Source organism: Nuphar pumila, chromosome 5, assembly GCF_984573655.1.
Source record: "Nuphar pumila chromosome 5, dmNupPumi1.hap1.1, whole genome shotgun sequence".
Classification (NCBI taxonomy): Eukaryota; Viridiplantae; Streptophyta; class Magnoliopsida; order Nymphaeales; family Nymphaeaceae; genus Nuphar; species Nuphar pumila.
The window spans coordinates 106,151,267-106,175,545 of NC_143253.1; the positions used below are offsets into that span (position 1 = coordinate 106,151,267).

Here is a 24,279-nt window from a genome sequence, read left to right on the forward strand (position 1 = left end):
TCCAATGCCTTCAGTACATTCTTCATAATAATATTTGGAGCCAGAACATATCAATCTACATCAAAGTCCATGTTCATTGTTGAACAACAATGTCATTATGCAAATATTAGTTAAAAATGAAACCCACCAATCTGATATGATGATAAATTGGAATGATTGTTACCATTTAGAACTTTAACAATTTGCTGCCACTTATGGATTATCTTCTGGGCTCTCACATTTTTCACAACTTCAGCCATGGTCATTCCATAGCAAACCTTATGCCCAGATCCGGTACACAATGCATCATGTCATGGAGTCCAATCAAATTAACTACGGTTTAACAGAATAAGTCTGATAGCAAACTATGATGTCAGGCTGCTCCGACATTCATGCCAGCCTAACTTGGGATCTCTTGACTGAGCTCATGTTATTGGCCTCAGTTCCAAGCTTTAATCCTAACTAGTAGTCGCAGGCTCCAGTGCCTTTCCTTGGCAGCCCTGTCTAAATTACTCTCACTACAGAAATAGATCCTTCATGCAAGCTATGTCACATAAGTGCGGGTGCAGATGTGGGTGTGAACGGCACAACACGGCAGTTTAAAAAAAGTTAGGTGTGGGTATATATATATATATATATATATATATACACATACAGAAGGGAGTATCATCGAACCCCCTTCCGTCGAACAAAAAATAGAATGAGTACTGTGTGTTGATCTGGCAGAAAGAACGACATTTAGCGGTGGTTTCTGACCGCCGCTAAATGCCTGGGCAGAAAAAAGACCTTTAGTGTCGGTCACAACCGCCGCTAAAGGTCTTTTCAATTAAACACTTGAGTCCGATGTAACATCGAACTCTTTGTAGTTCGACATTACACAGACGTGACACCTTACTATATATATGTATGTATATATATTTATATATATATAGTGTGTGTGTGTGTGTGTGCACGCAAATACGTATTTAAGACTTTAAGTATATACATATAGATAAAACTGGACTTGGTTAGGATTAACTGAGCCCATTTTTGGACAAAAATGGATCCTGGTGTGGTTGACCGCACCTGACACTGCAGAAGACGTATCCAAGTGTTGCACCCGCATGGATGCAGGTGCGACACGGGTGCATTGGCCTTTTAGAAGATTCCATGTTACATAGCATGAAAGAAATCAACTCTGAGACGCTGGTTTTATGGAATCTGCATACATATCAGATGATATGAGAGGATCACCAGAATACTATTTCACTTCATTGATCCTTTTCCAATCACCACATATCAGCCATTCCCTGAGATTACTTGCATGCATCAGATCCAATCATGTTCCTATCATTAGTGACTTGTCAAATTGATACTGATAACTTTGTTCCAAATTGAGAAACTGGTAGACATCAGGATATGTAGCAAACATTAGCAGACAAGATATGGTTAGGCTGCAAGATTATGTTGATACCTTAATTGCAGAAATTCATGTTATATTTTCACAAACAGATACATTGTGTAGGGACAGGGTCAGATAAATTAAAGGGATGGTAATGTCTATTAGGAATTCTCCCATACTACAGCAAGATGAACTAATGCAGTCACTAGATTGATTCATCAACACTAAACACAAAATCATTCTATTTATTCTCTATCACTTCTAAAATCTAAATGCACAGGTAAGAGTGAGAAAGTGGGAGAAGGTTTTAAAATAAAAATCATAATGAGATAATACTTAGTTCTTATAAAATATGTCTAAACTAGCGCAACACTTGACTGTGAAAAAATTCTGCTTACACTAGACTGTAGTCATCACTTGTACAATACCCCTACACTGTATCTTCGGATTAAAAGGGATACGGATGGCACTAACATTCAGATTAAAGGTTGGATGAGTTTGTGTTATAGAAGCCTTATAGGTCAAAATGAAAAAGACAAAACTGCAAGTCCTTCGGACAATTCAGACTTATGGTCAGTCAGGTTAAGTTGCTTGTCAACCTGCATGTCCTTGAACCACAGATGAAATGATAGCGCAAGGGAAGTTCCACTTGCTAGCAGAATTTGTCCTAGATATGGTGTATGTGTAGCCAAAATCAAAACCCAAAAATATGTTACAGCTGAACAGAAACTACCATAGTTGTGAAAGGCCTCACACACAAAGTGGGAAAATGCAAGAGAATCCAATAACATTCATTATACGCAAATAAGAAAGCAATACGCTCTACCTTCAAAAGGTCCAAAGAATCCACAGTTCTCTTTGAATTTAACACTAAAAGCTTTCATCTTCAGAAAAAAAAGGCAAACGAAGTTTCGAAAGTACCTGACAAGTAAATCACTTCATCAATAATTCTGAATGGATTTGAGGCACCTTGATTGTGCTTAATAAGGTGAACTACCAGAATAATCACCAGGCTCTTCGGAATTGATATAAGAAAAGCATATTGTGGTAAAATGGGCTTCTTCATTGGAATGAGATAGATGGAATGTTCCAACACATATTATACAAAGTGTACAAATATCATATCACGCACGACGCTTACTTAAGCGCCATGAGTTTGGTTCATGATATCTATCATAAAGAGGTTCAATACGTTCCTGGCGTTTGCGTTTGCTCATTTTTGTAGGATCAGCGACTTTAAAGAATCTAGGAGCAAGTTCAACCAACCATTTTGGGTCCACTACTGTAACCTCACGCATGTACTCCTTAGTGGTCATCACAAGCTCATTATAGATTACCCAATCTGGCTGCCTTTGAAATAAAGCACTGCTAGGGTGAATATAGACTGGTTGATTCTCAACCAAGGTTCTATAACCCTCCTGGGGGTCTTTTCGACCCGCATGAAAAAAGAAGCCAGCACAAATCGCCTTTCTAATCTTTGTGAAATTTTTTCCAGCACTCACCACATCCAACTTGTACCTGAAAGAACATTAGCCAACACCGGATTTAACAACTGCTTGGCAACAGTTAAAATAAAAGCAAAATCATATGATAGGCATAAACCTGCTAATTATGAGTCAATAAAGCAGAACAAATCATTCTGACCATCAAGAAAGCATAGGCAAGGAAGTTACTCCAAGCAGACTTAGCTACAGCACAACCAAATGCAACAAACTTCACTTGTATTTCCCCTCAAAGTTTTGAATAGTTAATGTTATGTGTTCGTACAAGTATAATATATTTCTAAAGTACATAGTGTTCTACAACAGAAAACAGCACAATAATGCTGAACCTCAATAAATTAATGCCTTTTACAATTTGTACGAACACAATACATTAATGCCTTTTACAATTTGTACAAAGTACAAACACATGCATGAACTTGGCGTGAAAAGAGTTTCGACAGACACCAACGAACGAATGTTCACTGCTAAAAGTTTCTTTCAAGGGAAAAAAATCATTAAGACATTAATAAGCTTTCCTTTTTTTTTGTGGGGGGTGGGGGTGAGGGGGGAGTATAACAAGAATATTTCCTAGAGAGAGACATCTACATAATCAAAGAACACATACAACTGGATTACATATAGTAAAAATAAGCTTTTCAAGCAGCATGGCTAAACTAAGAAGACCAGTTTCCAGGTGAAAATAGTGTACCTATCCATGATTGCAAGGAGCTGTTTACGAACATCCTGGGCCCTCCTCAATGAACGAGACTGAACGAAGTTCTCAAAGCACCATGGACCAGAGAAATTGTTAGCCTTCCAAGCCTCATAAACAGCCAAAAGAGTCAAATGATCACCTTCTGGCTGGAAGAATTTAGCTCTTTTCTGATCAGCTTGGGCTTGCTTCTCCCTGGGCCTGTAAAAGATGTTCTGTGTCTGAAGCATTGCTATCACAGTCAAAATCTCATCACTACAACCAAGATCAACGCTAGCAAGAAGCATCTTCGACAATGGTGGATCCAATGGAAATTCTGCCATTTTCCTCCCAAGTTTTGTTAGTAAGCCCTCTTCATCCAAGGCACCTAAACTGTAGAGCTGCTCCATGGCTGAAACCAGAGCTTGTGGTGGAGGGGGGTCCATAAAATCAAAGGAGAGAAGGTCATTTATTCCCATAGCCTTCATTGTGAGTGTGGTCAAACCAAGATTGATTCTTTGAATTTCTGGAACAGTTGTTGGTAGCATTTCATTCCGATAAGCACTCTCTGTGTACAGCCTATAGCACTTACCAGGACCAGTTCGTCCAGCACGCCCAGCACGTTGCTTTGCTGATGCTTGTGAAATAGGTGTAATGACCAGAGAATCCAACCCAAGTTTCGGATTATACACATTCTGCTTAGCAAAACCAGGATCAACCACATAGTAAATACCATCGATAGTTAAAGACGCCTCGGCAATGTTGGTAGCCACAACCACCTTCCTCATACCAGGAGGTGCAGGTTCAAATATTCTCGACTGCATTTCGCTTGGCAGAGCACTGTAAACTGGAAGAATTATCAATTCAGGTACATTCTTTCCTAACCCTTTAATTCGTTCATAGAGGATCTGGCATGCAGTATCGATCTCCTCCTGTCCTGTCAGAAACAAAAGAATGTCCCCTTCTGGCTCTGTCAAGTGAATCTGCATCACCGTGATCAATGCAGCATCCAGGTAATCACTTTCCGGTTGCTTCGTGTAGAGAATCTCGACAGGAAATGTTCTTCCAGGAATGGTGAAAATGTTACAGTTAAAGAAGTACCCAGAGAACTTCTCAGCATCCAGAGTTGCAGAAGTAACAATTAATCGGAGATCTGTTCTTCTTTTGATAAGCTGCTTCAAGAGCCCAAACAACACATCTGTATGAATGGTCCGCTCATGAGCTTCATCCAGCATAACCACTGCATATTGAGAAAGATTTTCATCGACCAAAATTTCCCTCAAAAGCATACCATCAGTCATATACTTGATCACAGTCTCTGGTCCTGTGCAATCTTCGAACCGAATAGCATACCCAACTTCCTCCCCCAACCTGCACCCGAATTCCTCTGCTACCCTCTTCGCCACAGACATAGCCGCGACCCTTCGAGGCTGAGTACAACCAATTTTTCCCCTCGTTGTGTAACCCGCTTCAGCAAGATACTGAGTTACCTGAGTCGTCTTCCCTGAACCTGTTTCTCCAATGACAACCAACACCTGATTATCATGCACAGCCTGAACTAGCTCCTTCTTCAATTTGAAAATTGGAAGGCTTTGCCTTTGCTCTTGTATAGAGAGCTTTGACCTCTGTCCGAACGTGGGTGTCTTCCCAAAAGCGTCCTTCTTCCATTCGGGCATGTCGTAAGCAGACAGACCAACACCCCTCAGCTCCTGAGCTAGATGCCTCTCACCCGTCTCGGGCATAGGGTCCTCCCATGGACGATTCAGATCTTTTGGGATTGAATCCAGCATCGTCCTCTGCTGCTGCTCCCGAAGTTCCCTCCGCTCCTTCGCAAGGGCCGATTGTGTCATGGCCGCCCTCTGCAAAGACCCGTCCGGATTCTTCACAATCTTCACCGGCGAGACATCAATTGAGTACCGAGTCTGCCCCTGCAAGAATGGAGGCTCATCTTCATTCAATTCAATCTCAAGCTCTTCCTCTGCACCTTCTTCCTGATACAACAACCCATCCCCATCTTCATCATACATCGGATACTCACGAACATCCATCACCCCTGAAGCAATCAGCTGTTTCGCCTCCCACCTCTCCGGCGAGCTCATCCTCTTCAATGGCCGCCTCGATGGAATCGCAGAGTACTCATCAACAATCCTAATCCCAGAGAGACCAATCCTGGCCGTGGGCTGCGGGTTCGAGCTCAAAGGGTTTGTCCTAAAAGAGTCATCCTCCGAGCTCTTCTTCATGGGGAGGAGATCCTGCCCGGTTCTCTGATCCACATCCCTCATCGACAAGCTCAGTTTCTGACCAGAAACAGAGATAACCTTCACAAAGACCTCCTGGTCCCTCTTCACTGCATCCTTCGCGTTCACAATTCTTCGATTCGCGATCTGAGAGACGTGAACCAGGCCCTCCTTCCCCTTGAAACCGTTCAATTGGACGAAGCACCCACTGTCCATAACCCTAGAAACCCTTCCTGCATAAACGCCATACAGTTCCGGCTCGTCGGCATTCCGACCCCTGCGACTCCGTTCATCTCCCTCGTTATCCCGATCCCGATCGCTCTCTCGATACCGCCCCGTCCTCTTCTCTCGATACCCGTCGTCGTCTCTTCCATTGTCGTACGATTCCGGCACCTCGCGACGCCGATCCCTAGGGTTTCGATCGTCGTCAAAATCCCTATCTCTATCCTTGTCCCTACTCCTACCCTCTTTGCGCCTCTCTCTGTACTGATCGTCGTCTCTTTCATCCCTATGCCGATCCCTCCTAGGGTTTCTTTCATCTCTTTCTTCTCTGCGCCGATCCCTACCATCTCTATCCCTACCACGAACCCTAATTCCGTCGTAGTTAACGTCTTCACGGCCATCGGCCGCCCGCAAAGCATCGCTCTCGATCTCCCTCTCCAAAGCCCTCACCCTCTCGCGGTCGTCGGCGACGGCAAGGCCCAGGAACGCGGACTGCTTCCCGGCGGCGCCCAGCTTCGAGCAGCCGTCTCCGGGGCTTTCTGGCTCCGGGGGGAGGATGGCGTGGATGATGGTGAGGAGAGTTCGGACGAAGTAGTCCGGCATCTCGGCGCCGCTCTCCTTGAGCTTGGTGTCGAACTCATCGACGGTGCGGCTGGTCCGGCCGAGCTCGGCGATGAACTCTGCGAGGACCTTGTCGCCGCAGCCGATGTGGGACTCGAGCTCGGTGCAGATCTTCGACACCAGGGAGAGGTACTCGAGCTTCTTCAGCCCGTCCATTGTCGCACCCCCCATTTCTCAGAGAGAGAGAGAGATTTCTGGTTTTCTGAGGGTGGAGAGTTTTCTATAAAGAGAGAGATTTCTGGTTTTCTGAGAGTGGAGAATTTTCTAGAGAGAGAGAGAGAGAGAGAGAGATTAGGGTTTTGGGTTACCTCTGAGTCTCGGAGGCGTCGATGTCTCGGAGCAAAAAGAATGAGAAGAGGACGGAGAGTGGCGGTTTTGTTAATTCACGTTAACGGTTAACGGATCTCGGGTTTAATATATATACGGATCCAGAAGGAGGAGGATGGTTCTGGAGCGCATGGAACATAACATGCGGGGAAATCAGCATCTTCAAAAGGATGAAAATTGTGAGACCCAAAAACAGCCATTGGCCCAAGAATTCTTGCGCCAGTAGATGTAATCATCTATAAATCTTACATGTACATTGTACAAGTAGTTTGGGTGGGATCGATTTTACTGTAATACTCATAATTTTTTGGTAATTATTTAAATAAATAAAGATGATTTTATGTTTTAATTATAAATTTTAATTTATTCAAATGTTTATTTGAGTTAGAACTAATTGTGGACGTTATCTCAAAACTGAATCTCAAGTGAATTGAAATTTTTAATTAAAGTTAAATTAAAATTTTAGCAAATTGAAATTTAAATTGAATTAAGCATGAATTTGGATTCAATTAAAGCAATTTTGATTCAATTAAAGCAATTTGGATATGGTATTTGGTTTTGGGTCTTGGATGGATCTGAGATCCACTTTGGTTTTGGGTCTTGAATGAATCCGAGATTCACTTTGGTTTTGGACATGGATTTGATTTGAATTTCTTAAATGAGTTGGGACCCAATTGAATTTAAAATCCAAAATAAGAAAATCCACATAAGAATTTATTTTAGAAAATAAATGAAATGGAAAAACCTAGACTACAATTGACAAAATTGTAAAAGTCTAAAAGGCTGAATGCCCCCTTACTTGGGCTCAAGCTAATGGGTGTTCTACATTATCCAAAGCAAGCATTACGATATGAAAATTTTTATTAAAAAAAAATCTTAAACCTAAGTTCATAAAATTCTAAAGTTTCTTATTTGACAACTAGTAAAAACTTACCTTATTGATAGACTTAGATTTTTCTAAGTCAAGGTTTTAGGCAAGAAGCCACCATCGGTTGGGACGTCCCACCCTAATGGGCTCTTTTTTTACATGGCTAAAACCATTTTAAGAGGCAAGCCACCATAAGTAAGAAAATATAAATGTTTGATATGGCATGAAACTAAAAACTAGGTAGATATGTATATGTATTTTAAATAAGAAACCAAAACAATAAGGTTTTGGAAGGTTTGGGCTTGAGAAAATTTTAACAAAGGAAAGTAGAATAGAAAATATAATAATAAGGAAACAAATAAAAAAAATCAAGATTTGAAGCATAAAAGAATCCAATAAATTAGGTAGGTTGATGTCTTACCTTATACTACAATGAGGCCCAAGAGAGGTTATAGAAACCCTTCTCACTACACTGCCCTCTCCTATTTTCTTTTTCATTTAGTTCTCTCTCTTTTTCCATTTAGCTCTCTCTCTCTCTTCTTCTCTATTTATATCAATTCTCCTTCATACCCAGCACCAACACTCCAAGAGTCATTAAAGTTGCAAGTTGAAGGTGTTGCACCTCGACGAAACTAGGAAACGAAGAGTTGTGTCGGCTCAAAAAGACTTGCGACATAGGTAAATCAAATACATAAAACTAGGTCGGTCTAAATGCATGGATTATGCCTGAACCAAGGGTGCTTCAGACCTTGAAACAACCAAAAAAGGATTTGGTTTTGGCTTTTAAAATCGGTTTTGGTGAATCCATGTCACCATATTGGATTTTTGAAAATTGGTGACAAAAATAAAATATTTGAAGTCTTAAAGCAAAAAATAGTTTTGGAGAGGATTAAATCTATGATTAAATGTTAGATCTCAATTATTTTCAACACATTTAATGTGTAAATAATGAGTTTATATGTTGCAAAGATAAGTTATAAGTTTTGAAATTTTTGTTACGCTTAAATCCATGTTTTTGGTAGAGGAATTTACCAAATCAATGTGAAGGTTTACATACGTTTCATGTTAGAACAGATTGGTATTAGCATGTTAGAAAGTTAATTTTATGTTAGTTGTGTCAATTAGCATAAAAATATGTGTTAATGCCTTGTTGGTTTTATTGATATGTTTGGACAAATTTTGACTTTTGTGCTTATGGTGTGTTATCAAATGTGCTTAAACATCTAAAATCACGGTTTGTTATGAGTTAATAGCCATTTTGATTGTATTTCTTGATTGAACATGAATCATGAAATTTTCTATTATATTGTTCATGTTTTTAGCCCGATCAGTTTAAAAAAAATAGTTTATCCTAGAATATGAACCCAATAAATAAAAACAAAAATACAAAAATATTTTACACATCTAGGGCTTGATTCTGGAATCTTGTTTCATTCTGTTTGAGTCGGAATTGAGGGTGCAAACGTCCATTACAATATAGCATAATTTTTTTATTCTAGTTGTAGAATTGTTTTGACCCATCATTTTATAAAAGATAAAAACCTATCTAAAATTACTCAAATTAAATTGTAAAAAATGTGAATAGAATCCAATACATTATAGAAGACTCTGTAAAAAATATTTTGTCAAAAGAGTTCATAATAAGTTCCACAAAATTCTCTAAAGTTAAATTTTTTTTTGGAAGTTCACAAAATCTGTCTTGTGAATTTTCAGAATAAGATTCGATTGCAGAATTTTTATAATTTTATTATGAATGACTTTGGGGTTGTGTTTTGGGAGTTTGATTTTTGAAATGTTGTTAGGGAGACTCCATAAAAATTATGAAGGTCAAATCTAATCTTTGCAACTGTTGTTAGATTTTTCAAAATCAGAATTTTTTTTGTAAAACAGTAGGGAGCTGATTTTTTCTAAATGCTTGTGTTAATGCTTAATCATTTTGTTATGTTGCTAATCATGCATGTTAAATAAATGTGTATCATGCTAAATCATGTATGTTAAGAAGCCATGTGTAATGTTACATGAGAATATGTATTATGTATCATTAAACATGATCTTAAGATAAGATGGATGCTCATGTGGTGTAGCATGTCCAATGAGTCTAATGAGGCAAAATTTGCATATGAAATGTATTGTTATGCATTCATGTCTCAAGTTGTGATTTTATAACATTATGCATAAATTATATGTTATGAGGCATGTCCACGGTTCATGAGTGGGCCTGGGCTATATAGAATCCATGAGTAGTTGCTAGGCACTAAGTGAAAAAACATGTATTAAAATATGCATATAAATACATTAGCCTCAAGGAGGCAGTGCTCAAAGTTACCCAGAGATGGGGTATGTACTGTGAACTATTTGAATAAGTTAGTAAACAACCTTGTGTTATAAAAGCATCTCAGAGTAGAGCTTGAGCTAGGGAGCTCATACGTGTATTGAGAGCACTTGAATTTAAGTTATGAGCCTAATTTTAAATAACATCTAATAAACCAAGGACAACCATGGAGAGAGTGGAGGTACACTCGACCGATCAATTGTTTGTTGTTTTGGAGAGCTAGACGTCTACACTAATCCTCAGTCGTCGGTTGTAAAGGGCTGGACTATCGTGTGGCCTAGGTAGTATGTCCTAAATCTATACAGAGTAGGAATCGATTTCGTACAGACCACTAAAAGTTCTCTCAAAAACTCCGATGAGAGTTTGCAGGTTATTCTAATCAATATGAATAATAAATCACATTATATAACAGACGCCCAATTGCCTTGGTTGAATCAAAGTTAGAATCCATGAGTGTGTTCCCTTCCGGACGAGAAAAGAGAAACAAAACACTAGAATATAGACTTACTGGCATTAATACAATATGTACATGCAGACAGGGTTTATTATGATTTGTTTTTTTACCTTTGAAAATGTGCATAGTAGGGTAATGATAATGTATGTTGCCTGTAAGCACGACTTAGTGAAGTGTTCATATGGATATGGTGTGTTGCATGATGCAATTGTTTATCCAAACCTAGACCTATATATGTTTATCTCGTATTTGAATTCTATCTATGTTTATGTTGTTTGGTGTATCCTATGGGAATTGTGGTTTAATGCCTCATACTTTAAAATTTTACAGATAATGCCCGAGCTAATGTGATGTCAGGTTATTTGGCGATGTCAGATGGATCATCATCGTTCTCATTTATGAGGGATCCAGCTCATTTTGGATATTATTTATATTAAGTTAGATTTTTTTTAGATTTTATAAACTCTGAATTTATTTAGCATTGATTTGAATTAATCTTATGAATTAAATTTGTTAAATCCAGTTGTGTGTGGTTTTGAGGTTATTGTAACTCACCCAAAATTTGAATTGGTTTCAAATTAATTATTTAGTTGTGTTTTGCAATTAGACAAGTCAAAAAAAAATCAAAATTTTCAATAAAATTTTGAGGCATTACATTTGCAGTGTTTGAATTTTTCTAACATTTACTTCTTCATTATGAATTATCACAAACCATGTTTGTTCGTCCAACTCACTGTGATTCTATTTAAATGCTTGATCTGATCATTTATCATATTATCTATGCACGATTATTGTATTCATAATTTTATTTTTCAAATACTTAATTAGGCAAAAAAAAACAATCCAAACCAATATTGTCAATTTTTTTTATCCAATTTGATTTGGAGATTTTTTTATTTCCAATCTGATCGGTGATAACAACATTTAGTTTGAGATGAAAATGGATTGGATTCATATATTGGACCTTAACATGATTTTTTTTTTGTATTTGAATTGAGGTATAGATCAATAACTTATGGCATATCTTTTCAATAACATGATTTTTTTTATTTGATTTTTTTTTGTACTGCAGAAGTAATTGATCCCAATATAGTGGAATTCTTTTTCAAGTTTGAGAAATTCAAATGTGTTAAAGAGTGCATCTACACTTTGATGTACCTTGAGAAGCCTGGTGCACCGACCATGATCATAGTTGGAAGGACAAACCTTTGAACTGATCTTTCTTTGTTTTGTAATTGTCATCTTGATATCCTGATTTTACTTACAGCGGCCTGCCTAACCTCAGTTTGCTAATAAAAAAAATGAAAGAGCAGTAGAGATAAAGAGATGAGCAGTTTGTTTTTTTGAATTTATAACACGAGGAAATTACACCCACAAAAACCTAATAGTGTTGGATCAGATTGCCAAATCTATGGTCGTCGTCATGCCAGCAGCATAAAACTCCAAGGCTAAAACCGCTGTCGGGACCTATGCTACGCATTGGCTTGGCTTGCGCAGAGGGGACACCCATGAAAATCAAACCTTGACTGCTTGTCTAACAACCAAGGCTCCACCCCCCTTGGGGCAAGAGATGAGCAGCTTACTCACCCTTTTGTTGGGTGTAACATTGGATGAACCCTTTTAGAATATTATTTATGGCATGTGGCCTTGTTTTGTTGTAGTTAAGTTGGTTCTTCAGTTGGCAAACTGTTGGCTTTAAATTAACAAATTTTAATAAGTTTTGTCCTTATTTTTGCTTGTCATTCCAAATGTACATTGGGTTTTATCTTGAGCAATTTTCTTTTTTGAAAGAAGCTTTTGTATTATACTTGGCATCGTTCAATCAATTTTCTTGTAACTTCTAAAGACTCTGTTTTATTTTATCATCTCCATGGTGCAGTGTAAGTATGCTCTAGATAAAAAATATAGTGATTATGTAATTGTTCATTTAAACAAATGTTGATAAGCATCAGCTAGCATGTGTAATTTTGTGATAGCTTCCTAAAATCTTGAGCAGTGGTAATTTCATTCAGAAAACAACTTGAAAGTCAGGCCCTCCAGCATGTCATTTTTACAAGTAGTAGAAAAGAAAAAAAAAATATTCGGTTTTTAACAAAAATATGACTTAATAAACCTATGGCAAAACTTTCAGTCACTCTCTCTCTCATCCTCCTCTTGGGAAGAAAAGCATGATGCTTCTCATAGTCCTGGCCCTCAATCGCCTCCTCCGGATCAGCGCTATTAGGCCTCCATAGTAGAAGGCGGCGACAACGCTAGGGCTTGCTGGAAACCGCAACGAGAGAGAGAGAGAGACGTCGGGAATAGGCGCAGGCGAGATGATTTGGCACGCCCGTTCAGAAATTTTTGTTCCATTGGTTCCTGTTATTTTTGTAACGAAGGAGGGTGGAACGAAAATAACATAGAAATAAGAACATGGCGGACACGCAGAACATCGTCCGCCACGTCCAACATTTGTTGAAAATCATCGTTCTTAGCGTAATTTTCGTGTGAATCACACCGAGAACGACTCATCAAACGTACCCTAAAGGCATCGATGGTGCAGACAGGCGAGACAATGCGTCTAGAGATTTCTGCTGCTCGTCACGACAAGATGCTAGTGTCATTCAAATGGTCCTTATTGACTGGGTTTTCCGTGGGGGGTAAACCCTCATATGGACTTCCCGTAAGTAGTCTATCAATGATGCGAAGCGGCTTTGAAATTTGCGAAGCATCGGTAAACTTTTCAAAGTCTGTGATCTCTTTGAAAATTCGTAGCATCGATAAAGTTCACTTCTCTACATCAAGGTTTGTTCATCATGCGATTCAGTAATGCTGCAGATATGTCACGAGTCCTGTTTGGAAGGCCATGGAAGTTTGCCGAACGTACTTTGGTGGCCCACAAATGGAACCCTGGATTACCACCAGTTTAGTGGCAAAAGGCATGGAAATTGACGGAAAACTGCTTCTGGATTCATCTGAGTCGCAACCTCAGGCGACCGATGGTCCTCAGCACCCTCCCTCCACAATGAGCATCCCACATGCGCTCCTTCCTGCAGTGTCGTCGGAGGCCATGGAGACCGAGGAAGCTGCTAGTTCGTCTGACCGTAGTGATGCCGGGAAACGTTTTGACGGTGACGAGAGGGTGTTGCGTGTTTGGGGGGGAGGGGGGAGAACATATAACCTGCCCCTGACGGTGACTGTCCTCATGTGACCGATGAGCGGTTTCTTAACAATTCACAAGGCCACGCTGATCGAGAAGAGTTCCATGTGGCTTCCCCCACGAGGACTCATCTGCCACATCAGAACCCCCCTCCTATTTCTAAGGACCATCCGGCCACGTCGGCTAGGCAAATGGGCACCGCCGAGAAGCCATGTACTTTTGCTCCAACACAGCAGAAACTGAACCCCGTGTTTCATGTTCGCTGCCTGTGCTTTAGACGATAAAGAGAATGTCCCTTGATTTGGTGAGGGTGACTTCTGCAACGCCCAAGGCCAGTCGAATGCATGTTCTCACCGCAATCACATGATAGGTCTTTCGACCCAACAAAGATCTCTCACTAAAAACATATTTATGTGGGGAAGCTCATTCAATCAGAGCGACTTTAAAAATGCCGAACAACAGGTGTCAACCCTCTCTACGATTCTAACTCTGTCTCAGCTATAGCGGATCCACAACAATCCAACAACGTTTCTTCCTGTAAAGATAGAGATAGTGGTTCAACTGCTCTGACAGAGGCCAAGGTGACGACCAGAAATCAGGTTCCTTCCTTCAAATCTTATGAAAATCTTAAATTGGAATGTACGGGGCCTAAGTAGAAGCTGGGCTCGGTAGCACATCGTCGATGTGCTTCGCCACCGTCAGGCAGATGTGGCTTTCTTCCTCGAAACGAAGATCTCAGAGGAGGGTCTTAATTCTATTAAATTGAAGTTCCCTATGTACCATATTGTTGGGAATTTTGAAGTGTTCCCGGCGAACCGTATTCTATATTTATGGAAGCCGCAACAAATTCGTGTTGAAGTGATGTGGTGTTCAACTCAGACTTTTTCTGTAATGGTGGATGACATGTTAGGCATCCTCCTCATTTCTGGAATCTATGCTCATAATTCATATCTTGATCGTAGATCTCTATGGCATGAGCTCCTTAACCATTGGTGGGGGTTCCTTGGCTAGTGATAGGCGATTGGAATGCCACCCGTAGCCTATCAGAGCAATGGGGCTCTACTTCTTTTCATGTTGGTGCAGATGAATTTAATCAGTTTTTAGACTGTACTGGCCTTATGGAGATTGGTGACAATCCTACCCAACTTACAAGCGGGTCCCAACTTCCGTGCAAGTAAATTAGATCATTGTTTTATCAACGATCATTGGCTTCTTAAATTTCCTACCACTACCTTGTCCCTTCTTCCTAAATTTGTTTGTGACCATAATGCCCTTCTTGTGGCTACTAACCAGCGTATCCATGGCCCTCGTCCCTTTAAATTCTTTTCCTCATGGGCAACTAAGGAGGTGGTCAGAGAAACATGGAATACCAAAATTTGGGGTTACCCCATGTTTTGACTGGTGTCAAATTTTGGGTTGGTTCGACGCCAGTTGAAAGAATAGAGGAAGCATATAGTGGTGGGTGATCTGCACAACAGAAAGGAGAAAATCAAGGCTGCTATTGAGGATCCTCAGCCTCGTGGTTGTCCTTTGGCGATTGATCACAAACTCCAGCTACATGATGAATTATCAGATATCCTTAAGTTGGAAGAAGCAAATTGGCATCAGAAATCTCGATGTAGGTGGATTAATGAGGGAGATCAAAACACTCACTACTTCCATTTATTGGCCACCAGGAACATGCAGAGAAAACAGATTCGCCGGATCCAATGGGAGGATGGTTCGGATGTAGTCGATAGGATATAGATTCTTCAGGAGGTCACTGTTTTTTTCTTTACTCTCTTCACTCGTTCCTATGTTTAAGCATTTTTTTATGTCGAAATTCATGCAGCAGTTACGAGTATCAATAGGGAGAGTGCTCCCGGACTAGACCGATTCCCATGTAGTTCTTTCTCTAGTCTTCTATTTCTAAGGATATATGTTTGGCCATCAAGGATTTTTTCTCAAAAGGAAAAATTCTTACTAGCATCAACTCGATGTTGGCGAATCCATTAAAACAAATACTGACAGGAAGCGTACCTGAATTCACCATAGTGCATGTAGTAAAATTCAGCGTTCTCCTCAGCCGGTCGACGCCCACAATGAGCCCAGGCCCTAGGTCGATGGTGAGCAGGACCCTGTTCCGCTGTATCCGAATGCGGAACTGAATTTGGCGGGGTAAATGCTATGAATGTCTCATCATCCTCACATCCCCTAACCCCTTATGTAATGGGAGATTAGGCAGTTACGTGAATGTGGTTTTCTCCACATTCACGTAACTCCCACCCACTATCCCCATTACGTGGCCACTAACGTGACCCACTAATGGGTGTCAATCCGGGTCACACTGTGGGTTGAAACCATAACTCATAATGTCCAACATTCTCCCACTTGACCAATTGACAGCAAAAGTGTACTAAATCGAGGTGTATACCGTTATCTCGATTTAATTCTTTATATGGGTTCACATGCCACCCTTTATCACAAGGATGAATCGTATGAGTCATGGATATGAACACCCCTTTATGAAATGTCATATTCCCATGTACTACGCTACAATTTACCTTCAGTGCTTAGGCATGTAGAAAATTACCTTTATGAATATGTTGGTCTCTTACCTATTCTATTGGTCCTCTAATATTGTTATTCTGTTATTCTCTTTAACCCATATGAGAGATTTTTTATGCAAAATCAACAATAACACAAAATCTTAGAGACTCAAAACATAAACACAAATGTGATCACATAATATATTGTCATACATCAGAAGGAATAAAAAAGACCCATTCCCTTTACATGTTGAGAATACAATCCCAGTGCTAGCCCTTTAGTAAGGGGATCCGCAGTCATTTCCTTCGTCCTAATTGTATCAATACATACCAGATGATTCTTAGTCCTTTCTTTAACAACAAAATATTTTAACTCCATGTGTCGACATGATGTTGAGCTCTTGTTGTTATTTGAAAAGGACACAGCTGCTTCATTGTCACAAAAGATCTTTAGTGGTCTCTCAATAGAGTCCACTATACCAAGACCCATAATGAAGTGTCTTATCCAAATGGTCTGTGACGAAGTCTTGTATAGAGCAATAAATTCTACCTCCATGGTATGAGCAGCAGTGGTAGACTGTTTTCCACTTCTCTATGAGACAACAGCACCCGCTAGAAGGAAAATATATCCAGTAGTGGATTTTCTACTGTCAATACACCCTCCTAAGTCCACATCAGAGTATCCAACAACCTCTAGGTGGTCAGCTTTCCTATAGGTCAACATATAGTCTTTCGTTCCTTGTAAATAGCGCATGACCTTCTTCGCTGCTTTCCAGTGCGCAATGCCTGGATTTGACTGATATCTACCAAGCATTTCCACAACAAATGTTATATCAGGTCAAGTGCAGGTTTGTGCGTACTGTAAACTCCCAACTGTCGAAGCATATGGACAACATCCATCTGAGCATTCGCAATATCATCCTGAGGACAGTCTTTTAAGCTCAATTTATCTCCTTTCACTATAGGTGCCGAACAAGGAGAACAATTCTCCATCCCATATCTTTTAAAAACCTTAAGGATATAGGATTTCTAAGATAGGCCAAGGACACCCTTAGTTCTGTTACGACAGATCTCGATTCCAAGGACATAAGTGGCCTCACCCATGTCTTTCATATCGAAATGAGAGGAAAGAAAATCTTTTGTTTTTTGTAAAAGACTCAAATTATTAGTTGCAAGAAGAATATCGTCAACATATAAAACCAAAATTAAGAACTTACTCCCACTAGTCTTAATGTAAATACACTCATCAACAATATTTTCAGTGAATCCAAAGTTCATTATTACCTGATTGAACTTCTTATACCACTGGCGGGAGGCCTGTTTAAGTCCATAAATTGACTTATTCAATTTGCAAACTAAGTTATTTGAGTCATCTATACTGAAACCAGGAGGTTGTTGCATATATACCTCCTCATCCAGATCCCCATTCAGGAAGACAATTTTCACATCCATCTGATGCAGCTCTAAATCAAAATGAGCTACGAGGGCCATGATTATCCTCAATGATTCCTTAATTGAGACAGAAGAAAAAGTCTCATTATAATCAATGCTCTCTATCTGTGTGAAACCTTTTGCAACAAGTCTAGCCTTTTACCTCTCCACATGACCTTTAGAGTCTGTTTTGGTTTTATAAACTCATTTACAACCAACAGGTCTAACTCCATCAGGTCGAGGTACAAGATCCCACACTTGGTTATTTGCCATAGAGTCAAGCTTTTTTTTTATGGCATTAATCCAATGTATTGATCTTTCACTTTCAATGGCTTCTGCAAATGTGAAGGGATCTTCATCAATGGCTATGAAATCATTTGACTCTTGTAAATACACCACATAGTTCGGATGGATAGCAGATTTCCTAATTCTGGTGGACCTCCATACAGGTACTACAGGTGGTTCAAAATGAGCCTTTGTATCTTGTTGTTGTTGTATATCATCATCAACAACCGGATCTATTTAGGATTGATGTTCATTGACTAAACTTTCTCTTACATTACTCGAAGGAACAATGATAGAGAAAATCAGGTCTTTATCTTTAGCAGGTGTGAAACCTGAATCCTGCATTTCCTCAAAATCAATATTTTGAGACGTATCTATCCCAACAGAACCATTTTCAAGAAATCTTGCTTTATCTGTTTCCACTATCTGTGGTGTATGAGATGAACAATAAAACCTAAAGCCTTTTTATCTTTCTGGATAACCAATGAAGAAACCACTAGTTGTTCTAGGATCAAAAGCTTTTATATGTGGGTTATACAATTTAGCTTCTGCTGGACATCCTCATATGTGCATATATGATAAAGAAGGTTTTCTACCTGTCCATAACTCGTAAGGAGTCTTTTGAAAAGTCTTCGTAGGAACCTTATTTAGAATATGCACTGCAGTCCTAAGAGCTTCACCCCACAAGGTCAAAGAGAGATTTGAGTGATTCAACATTGCTTGAACCATTTCTTTAAGCGTACGGTTTCTCCTTTCAGCTACACCATTCTGGTAAGCACTATCAGGCATGGTATACTGAGGTACAATGTCTTCCTCTTTTAGAAACGCGCTAATGGACCTTTCTTTTGTCCCATCTCAGTGAAACGACCATAATATTTGCCACCTCTATCAGACCTGACAACCTTAATAACTTCACCGGTTTGTTTCTCTACTTCTTTCTTGAAGTCCTTAAAAACCTGAAAGACTTCTGATTTTTCAAATAATAAGTAGAGATACATATACCATGAGTAATCGTCTATAAAGGTGACAAATATTTTTCACCCGTATAACACAGTGAAAAAAGGCCGCAGACATCCGTATGCACTATTTCTAACTTTTCATTGCTGCGTTTGCCATCTTTCTTATATGTGTTAGACTACTTAGCCTTTATACAGTCAACACATGGCTCTATATTCGTAAAATCAAGAGATCCAAGGATTCCCTCTTTCACGAGTCTTTGGACTCTCTCTTTCGAGATATGTCCTAACCTCCGATGCCAAAGCAAATATGATTGATCATCCTTTAGGCCACGTTTATTGCCAATCATTGTGTTCTCAATGGAGTGAGATTCCCGAATTTGGAATTTGGTTCTTAATCGATATAAACCATCACACATATATGCAGAACTTATATTCATTAAATTTTTTATAATAATAAGTTCAGATTTTTCAAATTTAAATACAAAGTCAAACTTATCAAGTTTTGAAATTGAAATTAGGTTCCGACTATAAGATGGCACATAAAATGCATCGACCAAATCCAATATAAATCCTGACTCCAACACAATTCTGCAGGTCCCAACGTTCTTGACATGTGAATGCATCTTATTTCCTGAGAAGATGCTTCTTTCATGCTCCGATGGTTCCCTTTTGTTCAGAAATGCCTGCAAAGAGTTGGCAATGTGCACTGTAGCACCAGAATCAATCCACCAACTATGCAATGAAACATGAATTAGATTGCACTCATGAGAAACAAATGACTTATTATCTTTATTTTCGAGCCACTTCTTGTACTTCAAACAGTCCACCTTATTATGCCCATTCTTTTTGCAGAAGAAACACTTTATAGAAGGGCCTCCTAACTGGGATTTGGCTTTCGCCTGAGAGTTTGATCTCTCCCCAGTGGCTCTCTTCTGATTCTTCTTTTTGAATGAGCTTTTCTTTGACCTCGACCTTTGTTTATCCTTATGAGAGATCATATGTGCACTTGGCACCCTCTCACCCTTCAATCTCTCCTCTTCTTTAACACACTTGGCCAATAAGTCATTAAAAGACCACTCATCATTATGTGTGTTGTAGGAGATTTTAAAGGGTACATACTCAGTAGGTAACGAGGTTAAGATCAGATGGACTAAGAAGGAGTCAGAGATGACGAACTTCATGTCATTCAGTTAAGTCGCAATATTTCTCATTTTCAAAATGTGCTGTCGGATGTGACTATCACCAATATATTTCATAGACACTAATTTGGACATGAGCGTATTGGCCCTTGCCTTATTAGAAGTGATGAACTGAGCCTCAATAGCTCCCATAAATTCTTTCACAGTCCTACAATGAGGAATGACACCTCGAATATTCTTAGCTACTCAAGATTGCAAAAGCAACAGGCTAAGTCTGTTCGAGCGCTTCCACTTCTCAGAGGCAGCCTTCTGATTGGTTGTACTTTGCTCTGTAAGAGCGGGGGGTTCATCAATTCTAAGGGCCAGATCTAAATCCATATAGCCCAAAGTGAATAACACAATTTTTTTCCAATAAAAAAAAAATTGATCCGTCTAAGAAAAGGATATTACTTGAACCGTCAATATGGAAGGAACCTGATAAAACAAGGAACGAAAATGGAAAGACATTACTATTATTGCTCAGACGAGACTCGTGTTGAAAAGGTAAAAGTGAGACCCTTTATTTTCACCTTTTCTGAGACAAGCATAGTTGAGCCATTATCATTCCACTTTGGTGAAAACGATAATACTCATAGTTGCTCTGTCTCTTCAATTCTCAAGGAATTGACTTCAGTTGGTGAAACTAGCAGATCATGTAACTAGAGGCAATTCAACATTGTACCTTTGGGTACGAACATGCTTCATGGGCTGGAATACACATCTACTATCACACCCTGTGTAAATTTGGAATACAACGACCTACCTTTGAGTAGAATCGATATTTCATAAATTCACACACAATCATAATTACGAATCTTAATACGGCCCAAAGAATCCCTAATTAACATGACTCAGATCACTTTAGTGATTACAAGAATCGGTCAATCAAGATCTTTTACCGAAAATCCTATTCGTATTATGGAGCACGCTCATGCAACATTTTAATGCACATATATCCATAACATAATACAAGTTCATGCTTCAACTAATATACATAAATTAATTGTCATGAATTTAGTTACAATTCATACTTAAAATCATCATGGATAACTTAACCACCACATAATACATGAATTAACATGCGTAAGTCATGCATTATTTAAAATAAATACTTTATAAAGCATGAAAAATAACAAAAGCATGCTCATATGGGTAAAACCTAGGGTCCTTAAGTAGGAACCGATCTAAAAACACTCTGAACCGGTCTGAAACCGCCCCGAACCGGTCATCTAAGGGTATGAACCGGTTCTAAACCTTATAAACCAATACTTAATATGAACAAAAGTTCATAAAACCCTATAACCGTATGCCAAAATCCTTGCATCTCTTTATATCTATGAAACAAGGTCTCAACATCTCAAAACCGGTGAAAAACTGGAAAGAATCGGTCAAAAACAGCTCTGAACCTGTTCTAGAAGGGGTCAGATCAGGTTTCTGATATGATTCAGTCTTAATAGTGTTTGGATCCTGCTTAACATGGATCTGACCCAGTTCAAATGGGATCCGGGTCTGACCCGACCCATACTTGATATGGGTCGGACCCGACCCGAACAGAACCCGGGTTAGACCCGCTCTGAAACAAACCCCGGGTTAGACCCGGTCCGAAACAGGCCCGGGTCGGACCCGACTCTTAATGGATCCGGATCAGACCCGATCCTAAATGGATCTGGATCAGACCCGGTCCTAAATGAACCCGGGTCGGACCCGGTCCAAGGGAGACCCGATTCTTTTCGGATCCGACCAGACCCGAAACCATTACGGGTTCGGGTCAGATCCAAGAATCAATGACAGACCCGGTCCATCCAAAAATGGATTTGGATCGGGTCTATCATCGGATCTCCACGCCGGACCCGATCCAGTACCCCTTTTTAACACAAAAAACAGAAAAGCCGATGGTTTTTCTGTTTATAGTTTTCAGGAAAACCAAAATGGTTTCAGCCATTTTCGGCTCCACAGCGACCCACGTCGTCGAACGGCGACCGACGTCGGTTGCCGGTGTCTGATGCCACCTACCGGCAACCGGCGTCAACCCACCGACGAAAGATGTCGCCCCACGATGATGATGCGAGATTTTGTCATCCGATGGCTGAAGAAGCAGAGGAATAAAAGGCACGACTGGTGCAGCAGCGCAGGCAAGATCGCCGGCGACCGACAGTCGATCCAGCCGACATATCGCCCTATGGCAATCCTCCGATCCGACGATAGCCCCGACACCACTGATCCTGCTGTTGTTTAAGGATGCCCAAAAAAATCCTCCGGCGACCCCACGTCACCCTCCCATTGGTGAATGATGTCGCCCCACGACGACGTGCGATTGTCGGCACCGGCTACCGGTTGGAATCGCCTGCAGATGCTCTGGCGACGATGACTCCACTGGCAGCCTGATGGAACGCCGGGCAGAGAAAAGGGGGTTTTCAAACCCGAGACGCCGGCCACCCGGCGTTCTCAACCCCGGCAACACCTCCGGCATATGCCAACCACCCTGCAACCCGACGGTACAGGGAATCTCAGGCGATGGCTCCGACGACGATCCCGGCGATGGCAGATGCTCTCTGCAGCCCGACGACCACAGGTATACATCAATCTGGTTTTTTTTTAATGAGGTTCGCCTAAGCCGACCGCTGTCGAAAAAAAAGATGTTGCCCCCATGGCGACAATTGCCGATGGAGGTTGTCGCTCCACGACAACAGTTTGTCGGAAAAATGATTAACATCCTCTGTCGCAAACAGTGATGTTTGCGACAGTGTGCAAGGATGTCACCCCACGGTGACATACTGTCGCAGAATCCAGAATTCAGACAACGGGGCGAAACGCCGAAAGGGCCTACACGGCCACGCGCAGCGGAAGCGTGGTGGGCCCATAACCCAATGTTGGTGAATCCATTAAAACAAATATTGACAAGAAGTATACCTGAATTCGCCATAGTGCGTGTAGGAAATTCGGCGTTCTGCTCAGCTGGTCGATGCCCACAATGAGCCTAGGCCTTAGGTCGATGGTGAGCAGGACCCTGTTCCGCTGTATCTGAATGCGGAACTGAATTTAATAGGGTAAATGTTATGAATGTCTCATCATCCTCACAACCCCTAACCCCTTATGTAATGGGAGATTATGCAGTTACGTGAATGTGGTTTTCTCCACATTCACGTAACTCCCACCCACTATCCCCATTACGTGGCTACTAACGTGACCCACTAATGGGTGTCAATCCGGGTCACACTGTGGGTTGGACCCATAACCCATAATGTCCAACACTTCATTCATGTAGTCCTCATTCCTAAAGAAGAAGGAGCTCATTCTCTCTCTAAGTTTTGTCCCATTGGCTTGTGCAATTTTGTGTACAAGATTATCACTAAGATAATGGTGATGGGTATGACCCCTATTCTCCAACGTATTATCTCTCAAAACTAGAGAGTGTTTCTAAAGAGACGTACTATTCAAGAGAGCATTCTCATTACCCATGAACTTGTCTCTTATATGGCTTCTAGCAAGTCTCCTGTAGTTTTTTTTTTTTTAACTGATATTGTTAAAGCCTATGATCAAGTGGACTGGCATTTTCTGGGGGGATACTTTTCATCATTTTGGTTTCAACGAGGGGTGGATTCAGTGAGTTATGCGATGTGTCTCCACCCCGAAATTTGCGGTAATCATGAATGGGGAGTCTAGTATTCAACAAGGGGATCCTCTCTTCCCATATCTTTTCTCCTTGTTATGAAGTGACTTGGTCGGAAATTGAACCAGGCTGAATATATGGGAGTTTTCAAGCCTGTGATTGTTAAGGGCTTTAGCGAGCCACACTTTCTTTGCCGACTATGCATTATTCTTTATTCGGGACAAAAAAAGAGTCCATCCGCAACTTCTTGGATGGTCTTGTGGTCAGCCAAGGTAAATCGATGTTCACTCCCTTCAATATCGCTTATGGCCGGCTCCATAGCATTAATTCCTTATGCCTGTGGCAAAAAAACTTCCCATTAAATATCTGGTCCTTCCTATTTTCAAACGTCGTTTGAGCCTCGCATTAATTATGTCAACCACTCTTTTCCAAGTTTCGTGGCAGACTTGAAAATTGGTGCAATCGATGGCAGGAAGATTAGTTCTCATTAAATCAGTACTCTCTTCCTTTCCTATTTTTTGGAGTTCATGTTTTCTATTACCAAGTGTTGTGA

General features: G+C 40.4%; 1 protein-coding gene across 1 annotated transcript; it reads right to left on the bottom strand.

Moving 5' to 3' along the window:
• Positions 1-2,405: 2,405 nt before the first annotated feature.
• On the bottom strand, positions 2,406-6,965 carry LOC149838014 (ATP-dependent RNA helicase). Its single transcript, XM_090006319.1, has 2 exons — positions 3,554-6,965; positions 2,406-2,878 (listed from the first exon to the last, which is right to left on the bottom strand). Exons 1-2 carry the CDS (start codon positions 6,784-6,786, stop codon positions 2,485-2,487), a joined length of 3,627 nt encoding a protein of 1,208 aa, XP_089862445.1. The 5' UTR covers positions 6,787-6,965; the 3' UTR covers positions 2,406-2,484.
• Positions 6,966-24,279: the final 17,314 nt, after the last annotated feature.